The 23,433-nt window shown below is 56.8% G+C and overlaps 1 protein-coding gene across 4 annotated transcripts; it reads left to right on the top strand.

Moving 5' to 3' along the window:
• Positions 1-411: 411 nt before the first annotated feature.
• Positions 412-23,223, top strand: WDR4 (WDR4 tRNA N7-guanosine methyltransferase non-catalytic subunit). Of its 4 annotated transcripts, none has more exons than XM_072969749.1 (11): positions 412-1,012; positions 2,512-2,577; positions 3,340-3,483; positions 7,420-7,576; positions 8,120-8,232; positions 9,251-9,311; positions 14,438-14,536; positions 15,843-15,907; positions 16,660-16,843; positions 17,658-17,727; positions 19,090-23,223. In XM_072969749.1, exons 1-11 carry the CDS (start codon positions 924-926, stop codon positions 19,248-19,250), a joined length of 1,209 nt encoding a protein of 402 aa, XP_072825850.1. In that variant the 5' UTR covers positions 412-923; the 3' UTR covers positions 19,251-23,223. The 4 variants fall into 4 exon arrangements, with proteins under 4 accessions (XP_072825850.1, XP_072825855.1, XP_072825867.1 ...); XM_072969754.1 differs by lacking the exon at positions 412-1,012 and adding an exon at positions 6,813-6,904 and having other exon boundaries at positions 2,521-2,577; XM_072969766.1 differs by lacking the exon at positions 412-1,012 and having other exon boundaries at positions 2,530-2,577; positions 3,340-3,431.
• The last annotated feature ends 210 nt before the right edge of the window (positions 23,224-23,433 follow it).

Raw genomic sequence — 23,433 nt, 5'->3', positions numbered from 1 at the left:
AGTCAGGGCTAGAGCACAGACAACGAACCGGGCCTGGTAGGGAATGGGGCTGCGGTGTAGGTAGGAGCCAGATCATATGTATTTCATAGCGGAAGATTACGATTTGAATTATGTACTAAGGCTAACGAGAAGCCTCTTGTTGATTTTCTGCAGGGGAATGGAGTGGTTGGAATTGTGTTCTGATAAAGCTCTCTCTGGCTTCAGCGTGTAAAGTGGGTCTGTGGGGTCCGTGGGAGGGACGAGGCAGACGTGAGACCAGCGAGCAGCGGGACTGCTGTGGTCTGTGCCGTGGCGGAGGCCATGGAGATGGGGCGTCCAGAAGGATTTAAGTGATTAGATGAACAGTGTGGCATGTGGGGGCGGCGAGTCCCGAGAAATCATCCCGCGTGACTCCCTGGAAAAGAGCCCCATCTTGGATTGAGAAATAGCAGCTGAGAGGCTTTGCGTTTCAGGCGTGTCCAGCTAACCTAAGTGCAGGGCTTACGCGGGCTCCCTCCAGCGACCTCAGCTCGGAGCCCTCCTCCGAACGCACCCGACACCACGTCCCGGACCCGGATACCAACCCACACCCTCTCGTTTCTTGAAGGAATATTTACTAAGAGCCAAGTCGCCCAGCCACAGGCGGAGAGAGACCCAGAACCGGCCCTGCCCGGTCCGGAGGCAGAGACGAGCACTAAACAAGCAAGTGTACGCCATCCGGGCAAATCTGCTCCGCGACCAACTGGAACCAGCAGAGCGCAAACGCCGGATGGGGGGGGAGTGAAGCGAGAGAGCGCCTTCTGCGCATGCCCGGGACTGGCGCGCCCGCGGGGGCGGGACCGGACTACGCCACCGCGCTGCGTCTGCGCGTGACGTCACTAGCCGGCGCCCGCTGGAAGAGGCGCTGAGCGGTGCACGTGGGTGGCGGCGCGGCGGGCGGGCATATGATGAGTTCCGCGGGGCTGGAGCTGTGCGGGCATGCGCTGGTGGTGCGGGGCGGCAGCCTGTTTCTGGCCACTTCCACTTCGAGCAGGTGAGGGGTCTGGGCCTGGAGCAGGAGTCCAGGCCGCGGTTGTGCCCCCGCGCCGCTTTCGGGTGACCCCGCCCTGGGATGACCCCGCGGAGCTCCGCGGCTGCCTGCATCCCTTCTCCCAGGACCCGCCCAGGGCGCTCCTTGCCCCGATTCCTGGGCCCCGCGCCGTGGGTGGCCGGTCTGCAGCGCTCTCCGCGGGGTCAGCGCCGGACACTTCCGATTTTTGTGGGGGCCGGGTCACCTGGTGAAACGCGGGCCTGGCTGTGCCAGTGCGGTGTCCTGGGGATGCCGGTCAGACCCGGTCTGGTGTGTGAGGAGAAAGGAAGCCGTTGACCTCCCTTGGGGAGAGGGGTTTACTCTCAGGAACGTATTCGGCGCACTCCTTGTCGCCGCCTTCTTGCGGTGGTGCCTGTTCCCTCATCCCCGCCCACAGCCGAAATCTACCCGCCCGACTTGCCCTTAAAGGCTGGAGGGTCTTATCCCTAGTTTCCCGCTCCTTCCTTATCGTTCCCGGGATATTTAAAGTCAGTAGATGTTTGTTGATCGAGTAGTCTTGGCCCAGGAGCGTCGTGTGTATTAGCAGCGGTCAGTTTCGGCCCTCTGTTTTCTTTTCCTGGGTAGGGTTGATTCTCTCAAACTTGAAACAGACGATGTGTCTGTCAAATGTAAATGTGCTCTCTTGTGCTCTCTGTTCACCGTTTGGTTTCAGAAATACAATTCCATGTTAAGTTTAGACTTCACAAATTTATTCATAAGCCGGTCGTCTGTCCCAGGTTATTTTGCTTTAGAGCCTCCTGGTGTCTTAACACATGCCACAGTGAGACATGGGCAAATGAGACCCCATCTGCTTGCTTCAGTAGACTTTTTGAGGGAATCTGGTGGCTGGCTGGCAGTTTCTGACTTGGAGGACTACTCCCCTTTCTGCACCACAGTGTTCACATGAAAAGAGTTTGGCTGCAGTCTCTTATGCCTATAAATTTGTACCAAGATGTCTCTGCCAGGCACTGGAGGAGGGGGCTTGGGGTCTAATAGGGAAGATGGGTGGTTTCTATACTGGTAACTGCTTGGCAGCCATGGGAGCTTTTTGGGGGGCAGATGAGACATTTTTCTATACAAGAAATGGCAGTTTTAAACTTGAGTGCAAAAGACCCACTGAAAACTCAACATCAGAACATGCTTTCTTCTAACCTAACCATCTTGTGCAGGTTTTCTGGTGCATGAAAAAACAGTATTATTACTTCCTGTTGAGTTTTTGTCCTAATTTATTTTACCTACCTGATGGACAGAACCATGCTAGTTATGTATGGCAAATATAAGTAAGTTAAGCAAATAAAGCTCCTTAACTGTTCCTGAAATAACGTGTGGAGACAGTTTCTTGTGGATAAGCTCCTTAGTATGGAAATATTTTTTTGGTCCAGGCCAAAAAAAAAAAAAAAAGAAATGGCCATTTTTTATTAACAAAGTGCTTCTCTTAAAATATTTTTGTTATTTTTCTTTAGTGATGATGACAGCCTCTTCATATATGATTGCAGTACCGTGGAAAAGAAGTCACAAGAATATAAAGGGTGAGATGACGGGGAAGCCTCTTCAGGGCTGGTTCACGATCCGAGGTTTGAGTCATGGGACCGGATAGTTTTAAGAAGTGAATCGCTATCTTACTTGCGGATTCTTCGTTTCTGTCACTGCTGATGTGTGGGTAGACCAGGTGCCACTCAGGAAGGAAACGTGGACTAACGTTCAGATTAGACATTAGGAATGTTAGCACTTTTAAAAATACTTTAAGTTCTTTTCTGCCAGTGATTAACTATTTTACTGGCACTTTGAAATGACACAATGCAGTTTTTAATACATTGACGGCAGGTATGTATTATGTAATATATAATGTACTATGAAATTAACTTGAGCTAGGTGGAAGTTAAAAAAGGCAGAGTATGATCATTTTGTGTGGTGGTTTTCTTCAGAAGAATTGGTTTTGTGGCCCAGTTTATTACTTTTTTTTTTTTTAATATGATTTAATTCCTGCCTCTAGTCTTGGACTAGTTCATGTCGTGAGGGAGTGGGTCGTGTGATCTCTGAGGGTCTTTCCAGCGCAGATCTTGGGATTCTGGTGTCTTTGCTGAGAGATTTTCCCGTTTCATTAACTTTTCTCCTTAAAAGGTAGAGTGACCTTTAACTCTTCCATGACCCTTTAATATGTTTTATACTCTGGCTGCACAAACCTCTTTACCCTTTCTACCTCTGCTCATGTTATAAACGCACAAGGCTGGCCTGTGGGGTGCAGCCTTGCTTGCTTGGAGAAGGCCTGACCTGTCTCCTCTCTTTCTCAGGGCCGACGGACAGTCCGAGGATAAGGGGACTGACACGATTCTGGCGTCCACCTTCTCCAAGTCTGGCAGCTATTTTGCTTTAACCGATGACAGTAAGCGTCTGATTCTTTTCCGTACAAAACCATGGCAATGTCTGAGTGTCAGGTATGAAATGCTAACATTGCATAATTATGATGTCGAACGCACAGCTTACACTTGCATGCCAGTGACAGTAGTGACAGTAACGCTAGCATAAGCAGCTAACACGTAGCACCAGTTATGTGCCAGCCACTGTTTTGAGTGTTTGACTTGTGATAACTGATTTAATCCTCGGGCCGGCCTGTGAGTGTCTTGCTGTGTTCTGGAAGGTCCTAGAGCCACTGGGGTACCTTGAGGACGTGCAGGCTGATTGTTTCTGCCTGGGCTGTGGATGCCTCATGATGTAACAGAGCTCTGATTGCCCTCCAGGTGCTTCGTAAATCCACACCTGACCCTCTAGGTTGGCCAGGGGACCTGGGCAGTGATCAGAGGCCCTGAGGGGTCAGGCCGGGGTCAGAGGAGACCCTGGGGGGTCTTCCGGGGCTGAAGGAGGCACACCTGGAGCCGGTGGTGGAAAGGCCACTGCTGGCCAGCACTTGGGGAAGGGTGGAAACTCTGCCTGTGGTCCTGTCCTGGGGGTCTGCATGAGTTTCCTTGACCCTCTCTCGCGATGGACATTTCTCACTTGTGTTTCACTTATTTTGCTCTTTCAAAAAGTGCTTCAGTGAATTATCATGTACAGATAAAATTTTTCTCATTTATCTAAACAAGTTGCTAAAAATGAATTGCTAAGACTAAAGACAGGTGTGTCTGTAAATGAGGTAGATGATCACACATTGCCTTCCCAGGGATCTCCCCTTCACCCCTAGAGCGTCGGAGTGCCTCCCCGACCCCTGCCCACGACAGCGTTGAGTAGCTCCCAGCCTTGGGCTCGGGCAGCCTGATGGAGGGGAAACGGCCTTGTGCGCTCTCCTTCTAATGCGTGAGGAGAGCAGCTTCTCAGCCTGAGCTCCTTGTGTCTCAGGAGCTGTCCTCTCTTACCGTTTGCTTTCCCACTGGAGTAGTGGCTCCTTTTTCATTTGATGATCTGCTGGGGAACGTGGGTTTCCCTATTTGTGTTAAGTGAGTCCATCTACAGCGGCTGCGCTCTCGCCTGACCGTCTGGTGGTGTGGCGTGTGGAGCTGGAAATTGGATGAGCCTCTTGGTGCTGGGAACAGGGACGTCCTCGCAGCCTGCCTGCACTCCTGGGTCCTAATTCCCAGGCCTCTGCTCCTGGAGAGGGCGCACCCAGGGCTCCTGGGGGCTCTGACTGTTTTAGAGGGCTCTGGCACACTTGGGGTCTGACGGGAGGAGGGAGAGGCCCCAACCCATGTGGGTCCATGAGTCATCAGGCTGGTCAGTAAGCACAGGGCAGGGAGGGTGTCCAGATGACTGGTCACGTGTGCACCTGGGTCCTGGTCCCTCCTCGCCGAGGTCTGTGGGTGTTGGACTGAGGGGAAGACTGTGTTGGGAGCTGTTTCCACCTGAGACCTGGTAACACTCGGGTCTGTGGACATCAGCAGTCTTAGTGCCGGGCCTTTTTCCCTTTTAATTGTGTGTTTGCCTTGGCTTTTAAATTGACATCTGTAGGATAACTGCATAGGAAAGGCTTGCTTCAGGTGGTACAGACGACAGACGGTGTCATTGGTGAAGAGGAACCAGGTCACAGGCTCAGGGCCTCCGTCATGGTGCTCGGCAGCTGCTGGGTGGCGGGGTGACGGGCCGGGGCGGTGGGAGGGGCACACTTCTCGTGTTGCCTCTTCCTTTACATTTTCCCTGAGCTCAGCGCCTAGCCTCTCCGATTAAGCCTTTGGAGAAGGAGAGCAAGGTGAGCCTGCGTCTCGGTGGGGCGAGCTGTGTCAGTGGGGGTGTGCTTGTGTCACGGGGCAACGACGTGCACTGGGCGCCCCCCCCCACGCTGGTCCAGGACGTCATCCTCCCACCTGGCGGCCCTTTACTGCTGGGGCTCGGGCCCCTCAGCACATCACCACCCTTGGCACACCTGATGTCCAGCTCAGGTCAGGGCTTTCCTGGACTCGCAGCTCATCTGCGTCTCACTGGTGGGGCCCCCAAGTGGCAGCAGGACCCGCTTTCCCCTCAGAGCCCTCTCGGCCCTGGGGGGCCTGAGGAGCCCGGCCTGGGCCGTGAACCGAGTGACTCGGTGGAGGGAGGGAAAGTGCTGAGGCCCCAGACCACACGGAGGCTAGAGATCGGTGCCCCCAGGGCCCCTCCCGCTGGAGCAGTGCAGCCAGCCCACCTACTGTCCTGTCCCACGACCTGCCCCCATCTGACCTGACGCCCTGGGACCCTGACTCCCAAATCCGCTCCACATAGCTGAGCCGCATCCTGGAATCGTTGCCTGAATTTAGCCTGAGAAGTGGGAAGCACCCCTGCTGGCAGGGGGCAAGGGGGCGAGATTCAGAGTGCCACTGCGCCTCCTCGGTCGCCGGTCGCCAGTCGCTAGCCGATGGAAGGGGGCCGCCTGGGGCAGGTGCATGAGCTCATTGGGATCCACGCCCGTTTCTCCCAGAGGACGGTCCTAGGCTGGTGCCCCTGCCCTGCTTACCCCCAGCCCTGAGCCATGCCCTGCGCAGCTGCTCGGTTACCAGGCAGGACGTGCGGACGTGTGGCTGCAGCGCAGCACAGGCCGTTTGTTTAAATTACAGCTCACCCCAAGAAATTCTGATTAAGTTGCCCTGGAGCCTAATTACCCCTTTTTGTCATTGTTTTCCTGTGTTTATCACGTTGCGGCTGCTACTGTTGCGGGGGCTGCACCAGCCGGAGAGCGGAAGCGGTTGAGCTGCAGCCGAGCCTGTGCCGGCGGGGAGTGGGGAGCACAGCCAGGCCTCCTGCCTGCTTCGCTGCCCTCCTGTCCCTCCTGAGAGCCCTGCGGGGGCCTGTGGGTCCTCATGTTCGGGATGTCATTCCTTTATGTGTCAGTTTCCATTTCAAGCCAGCATCTGGAATTCCAGCTGCTGTGAGCTGGGTGCCGTCTGCACAGATGTGAATTCTTTATGGGGACGGTAGGTCCCCTCCCAGCCCTCGGGTGACCGGGAAAGCTAGGACTGGCTCTTCTGTGACGAGGCCACGCGTGTAGATAAACATAAGGTTTTTGTATTTTGTGAAGCAAAGGTCTCAGTTGTCTCTAGTGTAAAGTGAAAAATGGAGCTACCTTGTTGTGGAGAGCACATTTTGCTACTTGGGAGACATCTTAGTAGGAGCGGAAAGCAGTAACAGGAGGGTACACGCAGCCCTGGCCCTGGAGAGTGGGCGGGCTGTGCGACCCCTGATGCCACAAACCGGGCATAAGCTGTCATCTTGGCCTCACGGCCAACATTGTTATTGGACTGGCTCACAAATGTGACAGGTCTTGCAGCTCCAGATCGAGAGTTTGAATTTGTGACTGTCCCTCCAGGGTTGTCCCCGGAGGGTGGCCAGTGCAATCTCGCGGCCGCCCCGTGTTGTGTCCGCCCCGGCTCTTGGCGTCGCAGCCTTCCCTGTGTTCAGGTGTGGCGCGTGAGCATCGTGTGGGGACCTGGGCCAGGTGGCAGAAGCAGCCCTGGGTTGGCACGGAGGGCGGTGGGGTGGGAGGCTGCGGGGCGGGAGGGCCCCCTGGTGGCTGTGCTGTGGCTTTGCTGCTTGGAGCTCGCCTGGTGGCTGTGAAGCTGGATGCTGTCTTCCCTGGATGCCCAGAGGTCAGGGAGCAGCCCCTGCGTTCTCTGAGGATGTTGTCACAGTCACAGCCGAGGTGGGAGGGCTTCACGCTGGGCATCTAAATACCCCCCACCTCGGGTCTGCCGTTCCCGTGTGTTTGAAAGAAAAAAGTATTAGGAAAATAAATTTTGTCTCAGGCATCAGCTCTGTTTCCATTCTTGTAATTGCTCTTGTAATTGCTTTATGTTTTTGGCTCTATCTTTGGTAACTGCCGCGTGGCTGGGAGCCAAGGGACTGACGGCTTGCAGGTCAGCAGGCGGGCCTGATGTTGACCCGTTTGAGCCGACCGCAGGCGTCTGGCCTTCCAGGACCGTGGTGAGGAGGTGCACGGCCCTGACGTTCACGGCCTCTGAGGAGAAGGTTTTGGTGGCGGACAAGTCCGGGGACGTCTATTCCTTCCCAGTGCTGGACCAGCACGGCCCTGGCAGGCTCGAGCTCGGACACCTGTCCATGCTGCTGGACGTGGTATGTGGGCAGCCCAGCCCCCGTGCACGTGCGGTGAGGCCGGCCCGTATGGGGGACAGCCCCGGCAGACCTGTGGGTAGGAGGGCCCCCAGGACGGATTCCAGTGAAGCTGAGAGCAGGCTGAAAGGAGACTGTTGGGTTGGGGGCTGGCTGAGCGGTTCTAGACGTGAGGGCCGCCCAGGTCAGGGAGATGGTGTGGGCAGAGCTGGCACCCTAACCCCAGAGCCAGGAGCTGGCCCTGCCCAGGGGCCCCGAGAGGTCCAGTGAGGGCTGGGCTGCAGCCAGGGGGTGGCGGGGCTGCGGTGGGTACCTGCCCGAACAAGGGTCATGAAGGACAGGTCACCAGGACTTGGTGACTGGTTGGACACAGGGACACGGGAAAGGGAGGAAAGGAAGGTGATCCTGGGGACGGGAGTGGGTGAGGGTGGGCAGGGGTTGTGCTGAGCGGACAGGTGCCCGGAAGCAACTGGCATGCAGATGGGGTGGGGGGCGGGGAGCTGGCTTCCTGACCTGTGGTCTGTCCCTTCTCACCCTCGTGCACAGGCCGTGAGCCCTGACGACCGCTATGTCCTCACTGCCGACCGGGATGAGAAGATCCGGGTCAGCTGGGCTACGGCCCCGCACAACATTGAGTCTTTCTGCCTCGGACACACTGAGTGAGTCTCCCCGCTGCACGCCGTCCCCTAGGGAGGCTCAGGTCTGAGAGGCGGGTGGACCCCTCAGCTCGGGTGGTTGGTGGCCAGCGGGAGGCGCCTCCCGGGAGGAGGGGACCGGCTGGTGCAGCCCAGCCTGCATGTTTGCTTTCTGTCAGCAGGTTCCCTGCAGAACCTCCCTCCCTGCTCAGAACCAGTTTCCCAGACGTTGTCTCACTGTCGCTGAGGGCTCGGTCCCCCGCTCGTGGTCACTGCAGACGGGCTGGCCCTGCCACTGCCGGAGCCTGGGCCCCCTGCCCAACCCACCCTTCTCTGCTCAGTGACTGTCCCCGGAGGGCCTGCCCCTCCTGTCAGGGCCTGGCAGTGGGCGGCGCTCAGTAGGGGGTGTGTTGAGGGCGAGGAACATGCTTCAGTAATTTAAAGGGTCTAAGAATCAAATGGTTACCAAGGACCGAGGCGCTCGCTGGCTTTGTGACCCTGTCGCCTGGCAAGCGAGCGCTGGCTCAGGGATCGGATTCTGACGTTATGTGAGGGAGGCATTTCTGAAGAATACTGCCCTCTTCAGGCAGAAGACTCATTACAGTTTGTACAGAGGAGAAGCGCTTAGCTTGTTGATTGGCTGGAATGTTTTAAGCGACGTCATTTGAGGCAGTGGAGGAGTTGGGGGGATTTAACTTAGTTCTGAGATTGCTCCTGTTCCCTGGATTTTGAACGGAATGTAAAAACTGACCTTTAAGAAGGTCAGTGCTGGCTCAGTTCATACTTCATGACAGCGTATTTTGGCTGTTATTCAGTTGTCTGGTAAGTCAGCCTCCCGAGTCCCTATGACCCGCAAGCCCTCTGGCCCTCGCCCGGTGGCCATGTCCCTGAAGGGCATGTGGGCAGCCCCTGAGTGGCCAGGGAGCAGCCAGGCCTGGGGTGACAGGGCGTGCTCCCCACGTGGTGACAGGCTGCTGTGGCTGCTCAGGGTTTCTGGGGGGGGGTCCCCGCGGCGCTGGCTTACCCCATATCTCACCTGTAGGTTTGTGAGCCGCATCCTGGTGGCGCCCGGCCACCCTGAGCTGCTCTTGTCCTCCTCCGGGGTAAGTGCCCCCCTGCGCGTGCCCCGGGTCTTCTGCCCCCACCGGCTACCAGCCTGTCTTTTGTTCTCAGCTGCGGTTCAGAAGTCACCATGTCCCTCTCCTGGTGGCCGTCCACTAGATGGTGCTTGTGGTCCTCAGTACTGGCTGGGGCTCGCGCCTCGCTTCCGGGTTGTGCGTGTGTGTGTTTGTGAGCGTGTGTGCGCACTGAGGCGGAACGGGTATGCCTGGAGTCTCTTCTGAGGGCTCGTTACATTTGTAACAGCACCGGGGTCTCAGTTCAGACAGCTAGTGGACACCCTTTGTGAATCCTGGAGGGACCGCGGGGCTGTGAGCACACGGAGGGCCCGAGGCACTTGGCCTTGGCGGATGTTTGGCGTAAGCACAGCCGCTGGGGCCTGAAGCTGGAACCGGTGGGTGATTAAGGCACGTTTCACTAAGGAATAATCTTTGAAAGGCTCACTAAGCAGCCCTTTTGCTGAAGCGCAGGTGTTGAATTGCTAATAGGGCCTGATTCTTCCCTTCTTTTCAGAGGCTCTGCCCTCTCCCTACACCCTGCCTTTCAGTGCAGTAGCTTTTTGTGCAGCTCAGGGGCCCGGGGTGGGCCAGGAGGGGGCCCGTCCTCTCCTTCCAGGGTTGGGGGCACCACTTCCTGTTTCCTTCAGCATGTGTGGTTTCTCACGGGTTTTGCTTTCCTGCTCTTCAAGGCAACATATGGTCCTGTGAAAGCCGGAGAAGAAATAAACGTGCGCAGAGTTCCCAGAGATGGCCGGGTTTTGTGAATTTTGCTGTGCACCTTGTTTGTAATAAAAAAGAAGATACTCGGGCATGTGGAAAAGTGCACTGACCACCTTTGAACTCAGCACTTAGCTGTGTCAGGTTCAATATTTTGCTTCTGCTCCTTTTTATAGGAACAGTGGGGCTGGCGCTGGGTCCTGGGGCCACGGGCCGCCTGGGCGTGCGTGGTGTGGTTTGCCCTGCGTGCTGGGAAGCGCAGTGTGCAAGTTTATTAAGAGCGTGTGGTTGGTTTGCAAAGTCAGGTACTGCTCCACGGCTTAGGACGGGACCCCCCACTCCAGGCGGGCCCTGGAGCTCTCAGCTGTGCAGCCTGAGTGTCCAAACGACAGGGGTGACCAAGAGACCGGAGCTCCTGCCCTCTGCGTGGGAGGCGGTGCGTTCCTGCCTCTGCCCGCCCTGCTTTGCTGGCAGGCTCCTGGTCTCCTGAAGGTGCCCTGCCCCGCTCCCTGCCTTGTCTGGGGGGCACGTCGCCCGGCAGCTTCCTGGCCGTGCGGGCAGCATGCGTGTTGGGAGACTGTGGCTTTCTGGAAGTGCCCTTTCTCCACCCCCAGCACTTGGTTGCGGGTGGGTGCGTGGTTCTTGCTCAGACGTCTCCCCAGAGATCTTCACGGCACTGCTGCAGAGTTTTCTGTTTAGTTGGCTTGGTTTTCTCCCCACTTTTTTGAGATGTTTGAGGCCGTTCTGAGTCTGCTTCCTTTGTGTGGGATCTGGTCTCCCTTCTCTCAGACCCTTTCGAGGGGGGCTCTCTCACCCACTGCTCTGAAGGGTGATGGAGACAGGGTGGGGCTGGCGGGGCCTGACGTGAGTCCCCTGCGTGGCCAGCGGCTCTCTGCTCTGAGTCTTCAGGTCCGCGGTCCTGGGCGTTTCCTCGTGTTCCTGTCCTCCGGTGCGCACTCCGGGTGGTGGAGTCGGGCCCCGGGCTGCTTCCTTGTGGGGACCCACAGTCCATCTGGGTCAACCCTTCTTTCCTCCGTGGGGGTCGGCTCCCCCTTCTTCACTTTTTTTAGGGGGGCTGTGGCTCTGCGAGTATCTGGTGTCCCTGAGGCCAGGGCCTCATGTTCCCCGCATCTCAGGATGTGTTGACGTTTCCTGTGGTTGTCTCGGTCCTGGAGGGCCCACTCACTAACACCCCTTGCCCCTAGAGGGCTTTGGGGTCAGTGGGAACACCTGCAGACATGTGTTTGTCTCCGTGTCTGCTCTGTTCATGGCAGGATATGTATACTTGCATCCCAGTGCCCAGAGATTCTTGTTGCCAGCTGTTCGGTGGACATTAATTTTCTTTCTTTTTTTTTTAATTGTTAAAAAGTTATTTTATTTGTTTTTAATGGAGGGAGTGGGGATCGAACCCAGGACCTCATGCATGCTAAGCACACGCTTCACCCCTGAGCTCTACCCTCCCCGCACTTTTCCTTGTGTTGTTTTGGTCACTTAAAAGTGTTCACGAGGCAGGCAGAAGTTCTGTCTCATATGACTCAGTGTTCGCCCTGCAGGTGCACGTGGCCTGTGCATGCCTGTTGTAGTAACGGGGCCACGCTCCGCGGGAGGGGTCTTCCCGTGCTGGATGCTGGCGTGGGCTCAGCTCCTTCACTCCCTGTCTGGTTGTTGTCCGTAGATGCACAGTTCTGTTTCCCTCCATCCTAATGAGTGTTGTCACAAGTGTTTCTTTGGGTTGGTTTATCAGGTGTCAGTATCACACGTACGTTGTATTCTGCCTTCTGCATGCTACCACGTGCTCATCACCAAAAGTTTAGTTTCCGCGTGTCACCGTGCAGTTGACCCTCTGCCCATTGTGCCTCCCCCTCTGATAACACCGCTCTGTTCTCTGTATCTACATGTTTTTGTTTGGTTTGTTTATTTTTATATTCCATGTGAGTGGAATCATGGTGCTTGTCTTGCTCCATCTGACTTACTTCACTTGTTATAATGCCCTCCAGGTCCATCCATGTTGTTGCAAATGGCAAGATTCCATCTTTTCTATGGCTGAGTAATGTTCCAGTGTGTGTGCACACGCCACATTCACCTGTTGATGGACACCTGGGTGGTTCCCATCGCCTGGCTGTTGTAAATAATGCAGCAGTGAACAGAGTGGTGCAGGTAGCCTTTTAAGTTAGTGTTTTTCTTGCCAGGAATGGAATTGCTGGATCATATATGTGGTAGTTCTGGTTTTAATTTTTTGAGGAACCTCCGTGTCGGTTTCAGGAGTGGTTGCAGCAATTTGCATTCCCAGCGGCAGTGCACAGGGCTCCCTTTTCTCCACATCCTTGCCAGCCTTGCTGTTTGTGGTCTTTTTGATAGTAGCCCTTCTCACAGCTATTGTGGTTTTATTTTTAATCTTACTTTTTATTGAAGTACAGTCGGTTTACAGTGTTAGTTTCAGGTGTACGGCACAGTGATTCACTTACGTATATACATACATTTTTTTCAGATTCTTTTCCATACAGTTTATTATGAGACATTTATGTATGTATGTATTTTTTTATTGAAGTACAGTCAGTTTACAGTGTGTCCATCTCTGGTGCACAGCACAATCCTTCAGTCATAGAGGAACATCCACGTATTTGTTTCTGTGTTCTTTTTAACTGTAAGTTCCTGCAAGATGCTAAGCGTCGTTCCCCGTGCTGTACAGTGGGTGCTCGTGGCTCATCTGTTTCACACGCAGCCGTGTGTGTCTGCAGACCCTGCACGAGCTGTGGTGGTTCTGGTTGGCTTTTCCCTGATTCGTGCTGTTGAACATCTCTGCACGTGTCTGCCGGCCCTCGGTACGTCTGTCTTCTTTAGAGAAACGTCCATTCATATCCTCTGCCCGGGTTTTTTTGTTGTTGAGTTGTATTCTTTGGTTATTTCTTTTGCTGTGCAGAAGCTTTTTAGTTTAAACGTATTCAGAAAGATGTTGCTAAGACCAGTGTCAAGGAATGTACTGCCTGTACGTTCTCTTCTTCTAGGAGTCTCATGGTTTCAGGTCTTACATTCAGGTCTTTAATATGTTTCAGGTTCTTTCTTGTGTTTGGTGTAAGATAGGGGTCCAGTTTTATCCTTTTGCACGTGGCTGTCCAGTTTCCTCCACACTGTCTATTGAGGAGACCGTCCTTTCTCCGTGGAATGTTCTTTGCCCCTGTGGTGTAAGTTAATTGACCGCATGTGCATAGGTTTATTTCTGGGCTCTCAGCTCTGTTCCATTGATCTGTGTGTCTGTTTTTCTGCCAATGCGATGCTGTTTTGATTTCTGTGGCTTCGTAGTGTAGTTTGAAGTCAGGGGTGTGATGCCTCCAGCTTTGTTTTTCTTTCTCAAGGTTGCTTTGACTACTTGGGGCCTTGTGGTTTTGTGCAAATTTTCGGGCTTGATCTATTTTTGTGAAAAGTGTCATTGGGATTTTGATAGAGACTGGATTGCCTGTCAGTTGCTTTAGGTAATAATGGACATTTTAACAATGTTAATTCTTTCAGTCCGTGAACATGAACTATCTTTCCGTTTGCTTGTATCTTCGGTTTCTTTCAACAACACCTCACACTTTCCAGTGTGCGGGTCTTTCGCTTCCTTGGTTAAATTTACTCCTAGGTATTTTATTCTTTTTGATGCAGTTGTAAATGGGGTTGTTTTCTTAATTGCTCTTTTATTTTGTTGTTAATGTATAGGAACACACAGAATTTTGTACATTTTGTACCCTGCAACTTTACTCATTTATTATAATCTCGTAGTGTTTTGGTGGAGTCTTCAGGGTTTCCTTGTATAAAATCACATCAACTGCAAACAGGGGCAGCTTTACCTCTTCCTTCCTGGTTTGGATTCCTGTTCTTTTCCTTGTCTGGTTGCTGTGGCCGGGACTCCCAACGCTGTGTTGGATAGAAGTGGCGAGAGTGAGCATCCTCGTCTTGTTCCTGATAAATCCCCCCTTCTTGCGTCTGTAATTTTGGAGCCCACATGAGGCTGTTCGGGTTGACGCTCTCACGGGTGACAAGTGGACGTCCCCATCACCCACTCTTAAACCGTGCAGTGGACAGTTGTCACACACTCATTAGTCCCACGTGTTTTTCCCTGTGCGGATGCGTTCTCATTGATGGCTACATGCGTGTGTACACGTGTGTGTATGTGATTCCGGCCTGAGCACCACAGACCTGGCCTCTGACCTGCACGTGACGGGGTGTCTTGTGTCCTGTCCCATTTTGCTGTGCGGGGTCTTTCCTCCTGATTTGCATGACTGTGCACAGTCGTCAGTAAGAGCAGAGAGCCTTCAGCTGGGAAGGGCGCACTGGTCGTCGTGGAGTTAACCCTCCCGAGCTGGTGGGGCCTGGGTGCTTTGGGGCGCCTTGCTAACCGTCCTTGGTGTGTGCAGGACCGCACCCTGAGGCTCTGGGAGTACCGGAGCGGCCGCCAGTTGCACTGCTGTCACCTGACCAGCCTGCAGGAGCCAGCGGAGCCCTGGGGCGACAAGGTAACCTCGCATGTTTGTCTGGGGTTTACTGGGGGCTGGTGGGGGCCTCTCCGGTCACTGGGGTCCTGTGGGAAAATCCTTTTACATTGGAAACGGCTCTTTGCTGTCAACACAGACCTCTTCCAGCTCAGGAGAAATCGTGTGTTTCGGATATTGAAGGTACCTAGTCACGTGAGTGGAAAGTAATTTATATCTCGCTGTGTTGCTGTTCAAACCACTAATTTACAGAAGAGCCTCTAGTCCTGCTGGGAAATGGAAGAAATAGTGGTGCCTGGGTGGGGAGCTGAGATCACCAAGTGTTCTCTCCCTCTGCCTGTTGGGGGTCAGTCTCATGTCCCAGAACGACACGCTGGCCAGTCTGTCCCCAGGTCAGGGTACCTGGGCCTTTGTGAGGGAGATTTTCAGGGGAGCAGGATTCTCCGCCCTGATGCTCCCACATGGGTGCCTTGTACAGCTCTGGTCCAGGTGGTCCACGAGGGCAGCCCTGCCAGCTTCCCAGAGGCTCACCTGGCCTGGTGGGGAGGGAGCTGGCCGAGGGCTGGTGTCTTGGTGGCGGGGTGGCAGCCCTCCTGGACATAGCTTCTCCGTGCGTCTGATGAGTCCTGGGTGTGAGTTGAAGGGCTCTCCAGCCTCGTCCTTGGCTCGGCTTCTTGGTTCTCTAGTGCACCCTGAGAGCGCGGCCCTCAGCCCCATGGTCAGTGGACTCCAGCTACTCTGGCCACCCCTGCGGGCTCCTCCCCCTTGGGTTTCTGCAGCCCTGGGGCCCCCTTTGGAGCTGTGGCAAAGAGGTGTGGTTGTTCCACTGCCTTCCTCACATCCGCACCCTCTTGCACCACCTGCCTACCCCGGAACAAGCAGGTTCCTGGCCGTGCGTCTGGCCCTGCGCCTGCACGAGCCTGGGGGCTTCTCGGGGCCTCGCACTTCCTGTCTGGGAGCCCCCAAGAAGTGTGCGTGGCCCCCTCCCGTTGTTTCTTCTCTACTCCTGGCTCTGACCCTGGGATGCGTCAGCATGCACACAGCTGCCCATGGTTGACAACTCCTCTCTCTTCCCTGTGTTCTCCGCCCTCCTCACTTTCTTACCGGTTCTCTTGGCCTTGGAGACATGCTATGGACCTGCTGTATTGTCTGTCCCATGTGTCACCTGTGAGCTGGGCCTGCACTGGTTTCCAGAGAGTTCTGCACTGTCTCTGCCCTTCGAGGACCACACTGGAGGGCTGTCAGTGTTCTCTGAGCAGAGCAGCCCGGCTCTGATGCCTGGCTTGGGTCCCTGATGGGACATCACTGAAGCCACTGCCTTTCCTTTCAGAGGTTTGCCGTGTCCAGGATCACGTACTGGCGCCAGGAGGACTGCGTGGCGCTTCTGTGCGACAGGTGGGCTCACGCGGAGTTGCTCCTGCCTCCCTCAGACCCGCGAGGGAGGGGTAGATGGGCTGTGCCGTTGGCCCCGTGGCCTGCGTCTCCTGATTCGGGGGGGTTTGGACCTCCCTGCAGTGAGTGTCACTTGATGAGCGCTGCTGTTGCCGGGCGGTGGGTGTGGGCTGGGGCGGGCGGCCCTTTATGCTGGCTTCTTACTTGGTATTTGAATCCATTAGCGTCAAGGTCTTCTGTGCAGTTAGAGCCCCAGCTGAGGCTCAGTGGTGGCAGGATCCGGCTCCGTCAGTCCCAGCTGGGAATGGTAGATTCCACCCGAGGGCTGGCGGTGCTGATGAGGCAGGTTTAGGGTGCACCTGCCATTCAGCTGTTTCCTCCTGAGCATAGTCTGTGCTGTCAGGAAAGGTATTTGGTGCCCCCTGTGGTTCTCACTTATCCTTACCACAAGTCCTCGCTCGTACTGGGAACAAGGGCGCAGGGCCAGAGGGTAGAAACGGTGGCAGGAAGTGGCTGGGTGCCGCGCCTGGTGTCCCGATGGTGGCGCTGCCCGTGGAATGGCCGTCTTCTCCGCACGTTTCCTCTTGTCTCTGCTGCCCGAGAACTGAGACTGCAACTTAGACTTACATCAGGATTCCCGCGGCTCGGCGGCCGGCTCAGGGGTCCTGGGGTGGCGGCCGGGGCATGCCGCGGGGCCAACCGGGGCTGAGTGGGCCCCGCGGGCGCTGTGACCACTGTGCCTGCTCTCCCCGCAGCCTCCCCGTGGTCTACCTGTTCCAGCTCGATGCCCCCCGGCAGCAGCTGGTGTACAGACAGCAGCTGCCTTTCCAGCACCGAGTGTGGGACGTGGCGTTCGAGGAGGGCCAGGGGCTGTGGGTCCTGCAGGACTGCCGCGAGGAGCCCCTCGTGCTCTGCAGGCCTGTGGGCGGCCAGTGGCAGGTGAGACGTGCTGGGCCCCTGCTGTCCCCTAAGCCGGGGGTGGGGTGACAGCTGTGGCCCCTTCCAGCCTGGTCACGTTGGTGCCGGAGGCTGCGACCTGTTGGGCAGTGGCCGTAGGGCTTGTGCCGTGGGTGCAGGCAGCTGGGGTGCCGGGCCAGGTTCTCAGCGTCTTGATGCCCGCAGTGGGGAATTGCCATCATGAGCCTGTTTCCCCTGTGATTCCTGGTCACACGTCTTTTAAGGACAGATGCCCACGTCGGTGAGCCTTGGGGGTGTGTCCTTAACATCTGCAGGCTCAGCACCGCCTCGCCCTGGGGCAGCGGTCCTGCTGGACACCGAGGGGGCCACCCTCGCAGGTGGCCTGGATGAGCCGGGCGTAGAGCGGGGCCAGGCGTGTCTCGGGGCGCCGTGGAGGGGCAGGTGGAGCTCACGGAGCCGTCTGCAGACTGGCGCGTCCCGATGAGCCCTCGGCGGCTGAGCGCCCTGCAGCTGCCCGACTGCTCATTCAGGCACTTTGATCTGAAGAGGAGCGGTGAGCGGGCACCACCGCCGGGGCTGCTCATGGTCCGGACTCCCTGCACGGTCACCCGCGATGAGCACTGGTGCCCTGCGTTTCCTCACGATGGGGTGGGGGTACTGCTGGGTTTCCTGGGCCAGAGTGAACGTGCCTGTGCGGCTGGTCTTCACGCAGAGCTTTCTGGGGCGTCTCCAGGTGCAGAGGGCAGGCTCCCCCTGGCAGAGCCGCCCGTTCTTGGCCGCAGCACCGGGGGCCGGCCCTCCCTCTTCTGACGAAGGTTTCCTTCCATCTCCTCAGGGTGTTCCTGAAAGTGCCGTGGTGAGGAGAGTCTCCGCTCACCTCCGTGGGAACTGGGCTGCGCTGGAAGGTGAGGGCGCCTGCCTGCCTTCAGGGTGGCGTCCAGCCGCGGGCGCGGCTGTGGAACACGGTGCCCGGCGGGCAGGAAGCCATCTCTGCGAGGGGGGTCATGGGTGGGTGGGGCACCGAGGTGGAGACCCAGCACAGACACTGGGTGTGAGTCCTCATCAGGGCGACTGCGCTGCCCGGGGACGGGGTCAGAGCCACGCGCCGCGGTCAGCTGCAAGGCCCGGGGGAGCCGTGCTGTCGGCCCCATTAGAGGACAGTAAATGCTGAGACCCCCGCCTTTGTGGGTAGAAGGCAGACTCTTAGACACGGGGCTTCTCTTGGGCCCAGGCTTGAAGCAAGTGTCTTGGGGACTGTGTTAGGTCAGCACTGGAGTTCAGGTGCCTTCATGCAAAGAAAGAAATCATTGCTCAGGCAACGTCGTGCGAAGACAGACAGGCCTCCAGTGGGACGTCGTTCCCTGGAGCTCTGGGGGAGACAAACGTAGTTTCTGTCTATGCAGGGGCGGTGTGCGGCCCCTCGTGGGACTCGTGGGCTCTGTGCCCCACAGGTAGCGCCCACCCTCCGTCCTCCTGGGATCAGGGGGCTGCAGTGGTAGCAGGAGTGTCTGGACCTCCCCAGGGTGGGAGCGACACGCAGGGCCGGCCTGGGCCTGGCCTCAATGTCCTAAGAGCTTCTGCAGATCAGTGAGCCTGTTGCCACGGATGTGGAGAAGGAGGCGGGGTCGGGGGGGTGCCCCGGGGTGGGGTGCCCCATGGGAAAGAGAAGCTGACCTTGAAAACCACGAAGGGCAGAAGAGTTGGAGGGACCCTGGAGGGCGCGGGCAGGAGGGCGCGGCGGTGTTGGGGGGGCCGGGTGGAGAGTGCACGGTGCTGGGGGGCCCGGGAGCTCCTGCCCGGGCGCGGTGGGCTCCATGGGGCTGGCCTGGGCCTGTCCTGCTCCTCAAGCCTCAGCACCAACCAAGCCTCTTGCTGCATAGCACGTGCTTCCCGGTTCAGACAATGCACGCTGTTCACCTCACTGTTTCTCTGGCTCCCGCTCACATCCACCTGTGGCGGGGCTGCATCCAGGCCACTCGCGGGTTTCAGGACTCAGGTCCCTGCAGGCTGGAGGGCACCCCCAGCACGAGGGAACATGGGCACCAGGATGCGGGCACAGGCTGTGAACCTGGTCTCTCATTGACCCCCCGGCCTTCGCGAGTCCTGGGTCCAGCCAGGTGTGGTGACGGGGAGGTGGCCGTGTTGGAGAAGGCACCACAGGCCTGCTGGGAACTGGGTGGTCACCAAGTCCACTCCCTGTTGCAGGAGGGTCCCCCGCCCCGAGCCCCCTGTCCTTCCTGACACCTGCTCCTGCCTCTCCTGCGCAGGCTGTGCTGGCGGGGACAGTGGCCTCAGCGGCCTCTACAAGGCCACCTGTGACAACATGACCTCGTACCTGAAGAGGAAGGAGGAGCGGCTGCAGCAGCAGCTGGAGAGGAAGCGACGCAGGACCTGCCCCCCGGGCCCAGCTGGCCGGCCACGGAGGTGAAGGCCGGGCGGCACCCGAGACAGCGCGCAGCCGTGGAGGGCCCGGGGGCAGGGCAGTCCTGCCCTCAGCCCGCGCCCGGGGGCCGTCACCTGGGCTCTAGAACGCTGTTACCGAGCAGAGGCTCTTCTGCCTGAGTCCTGAGCCCCTCTGGCTGAAGGAAGTCGTGCCGTGTGTCAGCTGAACTGGAGATGCTCCCTGTGAGCCGGAAGTGCCTCGGACAGAGCCCCTTCCCTTCGCGCTGGAGGGATGTCACCCCTGGTCGTGGCCCCCATCCCTCCCGCTCGTCCCGCAGCACCTCCCATGCCGGCCGCGCCCGCTTCACAGCAGCGCGGGGGAGCATGTGCTCCTGTCTCCTCGTCTGCCGGTGGTCCTCCACACCGCCCAGCAGGCAGCCCCTCGCCTTGGGCCTCCATGTTGAGACCTCAGAGGAGTTAAATAGCTCAGGTGCCCCCTAGGGACGTCGTGGAAACAGTGGGCTTGTCTGCGGACGTGTGAGGACGGGGGAGTCCTGGCTGGATGCGTGCTCTACGGGGAGAGGATGGGCGATGTGTGTGTTCGTGATGTTGATTTGAACTTGTTCGTGTGTTGGAGAGCGGCCGTGTCAGCTGAAGTCTAATCACTGATCATAAAGATGAGCTTTTCCGCAGCTTCTGGAAGTTTAGCAGCGACACGTGGAACTAATTCCGAAATACATCGAGCAAAACAGTGTTTGATGAGTGTACTGTGTGTGACTGAAACATTCGCTTTTTGATTTGAAGATACTGTTTTGGTGTGGGCTTTCCCACGGCGCTTGGAAACAAATCGTTTTGTGTATCAAAAGCTGGATGCTTCATATTTTTCCTAAGTGCCTTGTTTTACTTTAAACACTGATCTGAAAACAGAGCTGTTCGTGAGCTGCTGAGGGCTGCTTCCCACAGGGGCATCCGGGCCGCCCCAGGCCGGGGGCCGATTGGACAGAAAAGTCCAGGAACGGGGGGTGGGCCTGGGACAGAATGGGGTGCCCAGAGCCACGTGGGGGCGACCTGGGCACGGTCCGCATAGAGGAGCCTGACCTCGTCAGCGCTGCACCAGGCGCAGGGCGTGCTTTCAGTAAGGATCTGCTTGGTTTTAGGAGAAAATTGGGTTTGTTCTTGATGGTGACTTGGTCTAAGATTGAGGTCGGCAAACTGGCCTGCTGGCCAGATCCTGCCTGTGGCCTGATTTTCTGTGCTTTGAGCTGAGCATGGTTTTTACGTGTTTAAATGGTTAGAAAATATCAAAAGAAAAACAATATTTCAAGATATGTGAAAATCATACGCAATTTAAGTTCCAGTGTCCATAAATAAATTTTTACTGGGACCCGACCACGCCTGCTCAGTTGGGGGGTCAGTGTCGGTGTCGGGCTGTAGCGGCCGAGTGGGGTGGTTGCCAGGGAGACCGGATGGCCTGCACAGTCCGGCCCTTTACAGAAAAGTGTGTCAATCCCGATTTAAGATCTTTTAAAAATCCGTGTGGTGTTTCAGATGAACTGGTTAGCTTCTCTCTCCTTGGACCTTCTTCCTCACCTCGTTCATTGTGTTCCCTGGGGGCAGGGGGAGCGGGGCTCTTTGAAACCCTGCGCCCGTGGTCATCCCCACCCTGCGGGCGTTGGGAGGGCGGCAGAGGGGCGCTGAGGGGTGTGGGAGGCGGTCCTCTTGCACCTGACTGGGAGGCGGATGCCTCTGCTCCTGGGGGCTTAGTCGGTCCCGGAGCCCAGCAGCACCTTCCCGCAGGGCTGCCGCCTCTGGGGGGGTGGGGGGTGCCTCTGGCTCCAGCCCCAGGGGCAGAAATGGCTTTTTCTTGGTCCCCAAACCCTGTCCACGCCTCTGGGATCAGTCCTTCCATCAACGGGCCTTGACAGATCTCAGCTGAGTGAGCGCCTTGTTTTGGCTGCAGCGTCTCGGGGCTGCTCCGTCCGAGGAATTCGGGGTACTCCCAGACCTGAGATTCCTCTGTTCTTTAAAGTTGTCCATATCTTAGTGGACCATCCCCTGTTGCTATTTAATAATTCTTCCTATTCAGTTTTTCCCCCTTAAGTTATCCGTGTGGTTTCTCTCCCTTGACAGATGCACGCTTCCCCCCGCTGCACGTAACGCGTCTCTCTTCCTGGAGTTTAAGGCTTCCCTGCCCGTCACTGGTTGTCCGTCGTTTGATCATGATATGCTTTGGGAGGGGTGTGTGTGTCCTTTTAGGGTTTCTTGCGTTTCTTAGATCTGTGCATTTAGTTTTTTTTTTTTTTTAATTGAATTTGGAAGTTTCCAGCTGTTACTTCTTCGGGTTTCTCCCTGGCGCCTTCTCTCCTCGCCTCCGCAGTCCCGGTGCTTGTGTGTCAGGCCGCTGGACGGGCCCCCGGCCAGCAGCCTCTGCCCCCACCCTGGGTTCTTTCCTGCTCGGGCTTCGTTTTGGGTGGGTTCTTCCCGCTGCTTCACGGCCCCTGATGCCCGGTGCTGTCTGCGCCGCTGTTAACCCAAGGCTGAGTATTTTCCGTGATCAGATACTGTGTTTCTCGTCTCTATGAAATTCATTTTGTCCTTTTACACAGGTGTCTTCTGCTCCTCTTCTCATCGTACTTGTTAAAAAAAACCCTTGAGCATCTGGTGCGTCCTTAGAATGATTGTTTTCCTTTGTGTTAATTCCGTCTTCGTCATTCCTGCTGCTTCTGTTGACTGATCTGCTCACGGCCACGTCTTTCCGCTACTGAGTATGTCTAGAAAGTGTGCTGGGTGCCCAGCATTGTGACGTTTTCACGGTTGAGCGCTGAGTTTCACGATGTCCCTTGAAAGAATGCCGCTCTGTCCCTGGCAGCAGTTTCGCTGCTGTGGGTCAAGTCCACCTTTCGAGGTCGGGCTTTGAGCTCATTGGGGCGGCTCTGGACTGGCCCTGGGAGGGATGGCGCGCTCCCACTTCCGAGGTTGGCCCCCCCAGGGCCCGCGCTGAGCATGCTGTGTATTCGTGACCTCTCCCCACGTGGGCTGGCCTCGGGGACCCAGCTCATCCCCGGGGGCCTGGGAATGGTTCTTTCCTCAAAAGTCACTCATGTGACGTGCATGGGGTTCCTCCCACACGTGCAGGTTGGTGTTTGATCCAAGACCCTAGAGGGCCCCCGGCAGATCCCCTGAGCTGTGCAGCTCCCTCTTTACAGGTCCTGTCCCAGACTCGAGCCGCCTTGCCTCTGAATTCCAGTTTCCATCTCCACTGCGTTGGGGCCTCCCTTCCTGCGCCTTCGGAGAATTGCTTCCAGGCACAGGTCCTCAGGCCCATGCTGCCTGGCGTCTGGCGGGCCCTGGGGGCGGGTATCCGGACCCCCAGGCTCCCCGTGGTCTGCAGCTGAGTCCCGTTTGTCTTGTGACAAGGGAGGCACAGTGACCTCTTGTCTAAACTGCCTGTGAGTGTCCTGGCCCGGTGGCTTGGCAGTGTTTCCTGGAGGGGGTGGACTGACTTGCAGCTGAGCTTCCTGTTCTCCCCTGCCATGTGGATTGAGCATCTTTCCGGTTTGACTTTTGGCTTTCTAGAGGCTTTCTTTGTCATGTGACCTTTCTGGCAATCAGATGTATTCGTTGCTTTGTTTGTGATCTAGGGTATTGTCCTGGCCTTGGAAGGGTTTTCTCCACCCCGCACCCCTTTGGAATGGCTTGTTCTGGAAGAGGTGACAGCATCGGGCGGAGAATGGGGCGGCCCCCTGATGCAGGGCAGGGCAGGGCGGGAGGCTGGTGGGGAGGCACTCGTGTGGGGAGACTGCGATCCCCGCGTCAGAAGCTGTTTAGTTTTGTCCCCCAAGCCTGGCTTTTCACCAGGACGTGGGAGCAGGGTGGCATTCACTCTAAGATTTATAGTGAGATCTGCCAGTTTTTGAAGCAGAAAATCACAAGCCTAACACTGGGTATGTTGTGTTTTTCTGATTCCAATTCCATGACAGAAATGAAAGAGCTCAAATAATAAAGCTGCATTCGTGGCACCTCTGGATGTTTTGTTTTGGTTTTTCTGGCTTGATGGGAGCGGGGAGGTGTCTGGAGGGAGAAGAGCCCGTCAGGGGCCCAGTGAGTCTAGAGAGGCAGAAACGCGTCCCCCACGCGTCCCCAAGGATGCTCTGCGCAGTGGGGGTGATGACAGGAGGGGGCGACCCTGGAAGCCTGTGGCTCCGGGCCGAGCATCTCTTAGCTCCGTC

The sequence above is a fragment of the Vicugna pacos genome, chromosome 1 (genome assembly GCF_048564905.1).
Source record: "Vicugna pacos chromosome 1, VicPac4, whole genome shotgun sequence".
NCBI classification, from domain to species: domain Eukaryota; kingdom Metazoa; phylum Chordata; class Mammalia; order Artiodactyla; family Camelidae; genus Vicugna; species Vicugna pacos.
The sequence above is the reverse complement of the archived record's forward strand: the minus strand, read 5'-3'. Positions and strand labels throughout refer to the sequence as shown.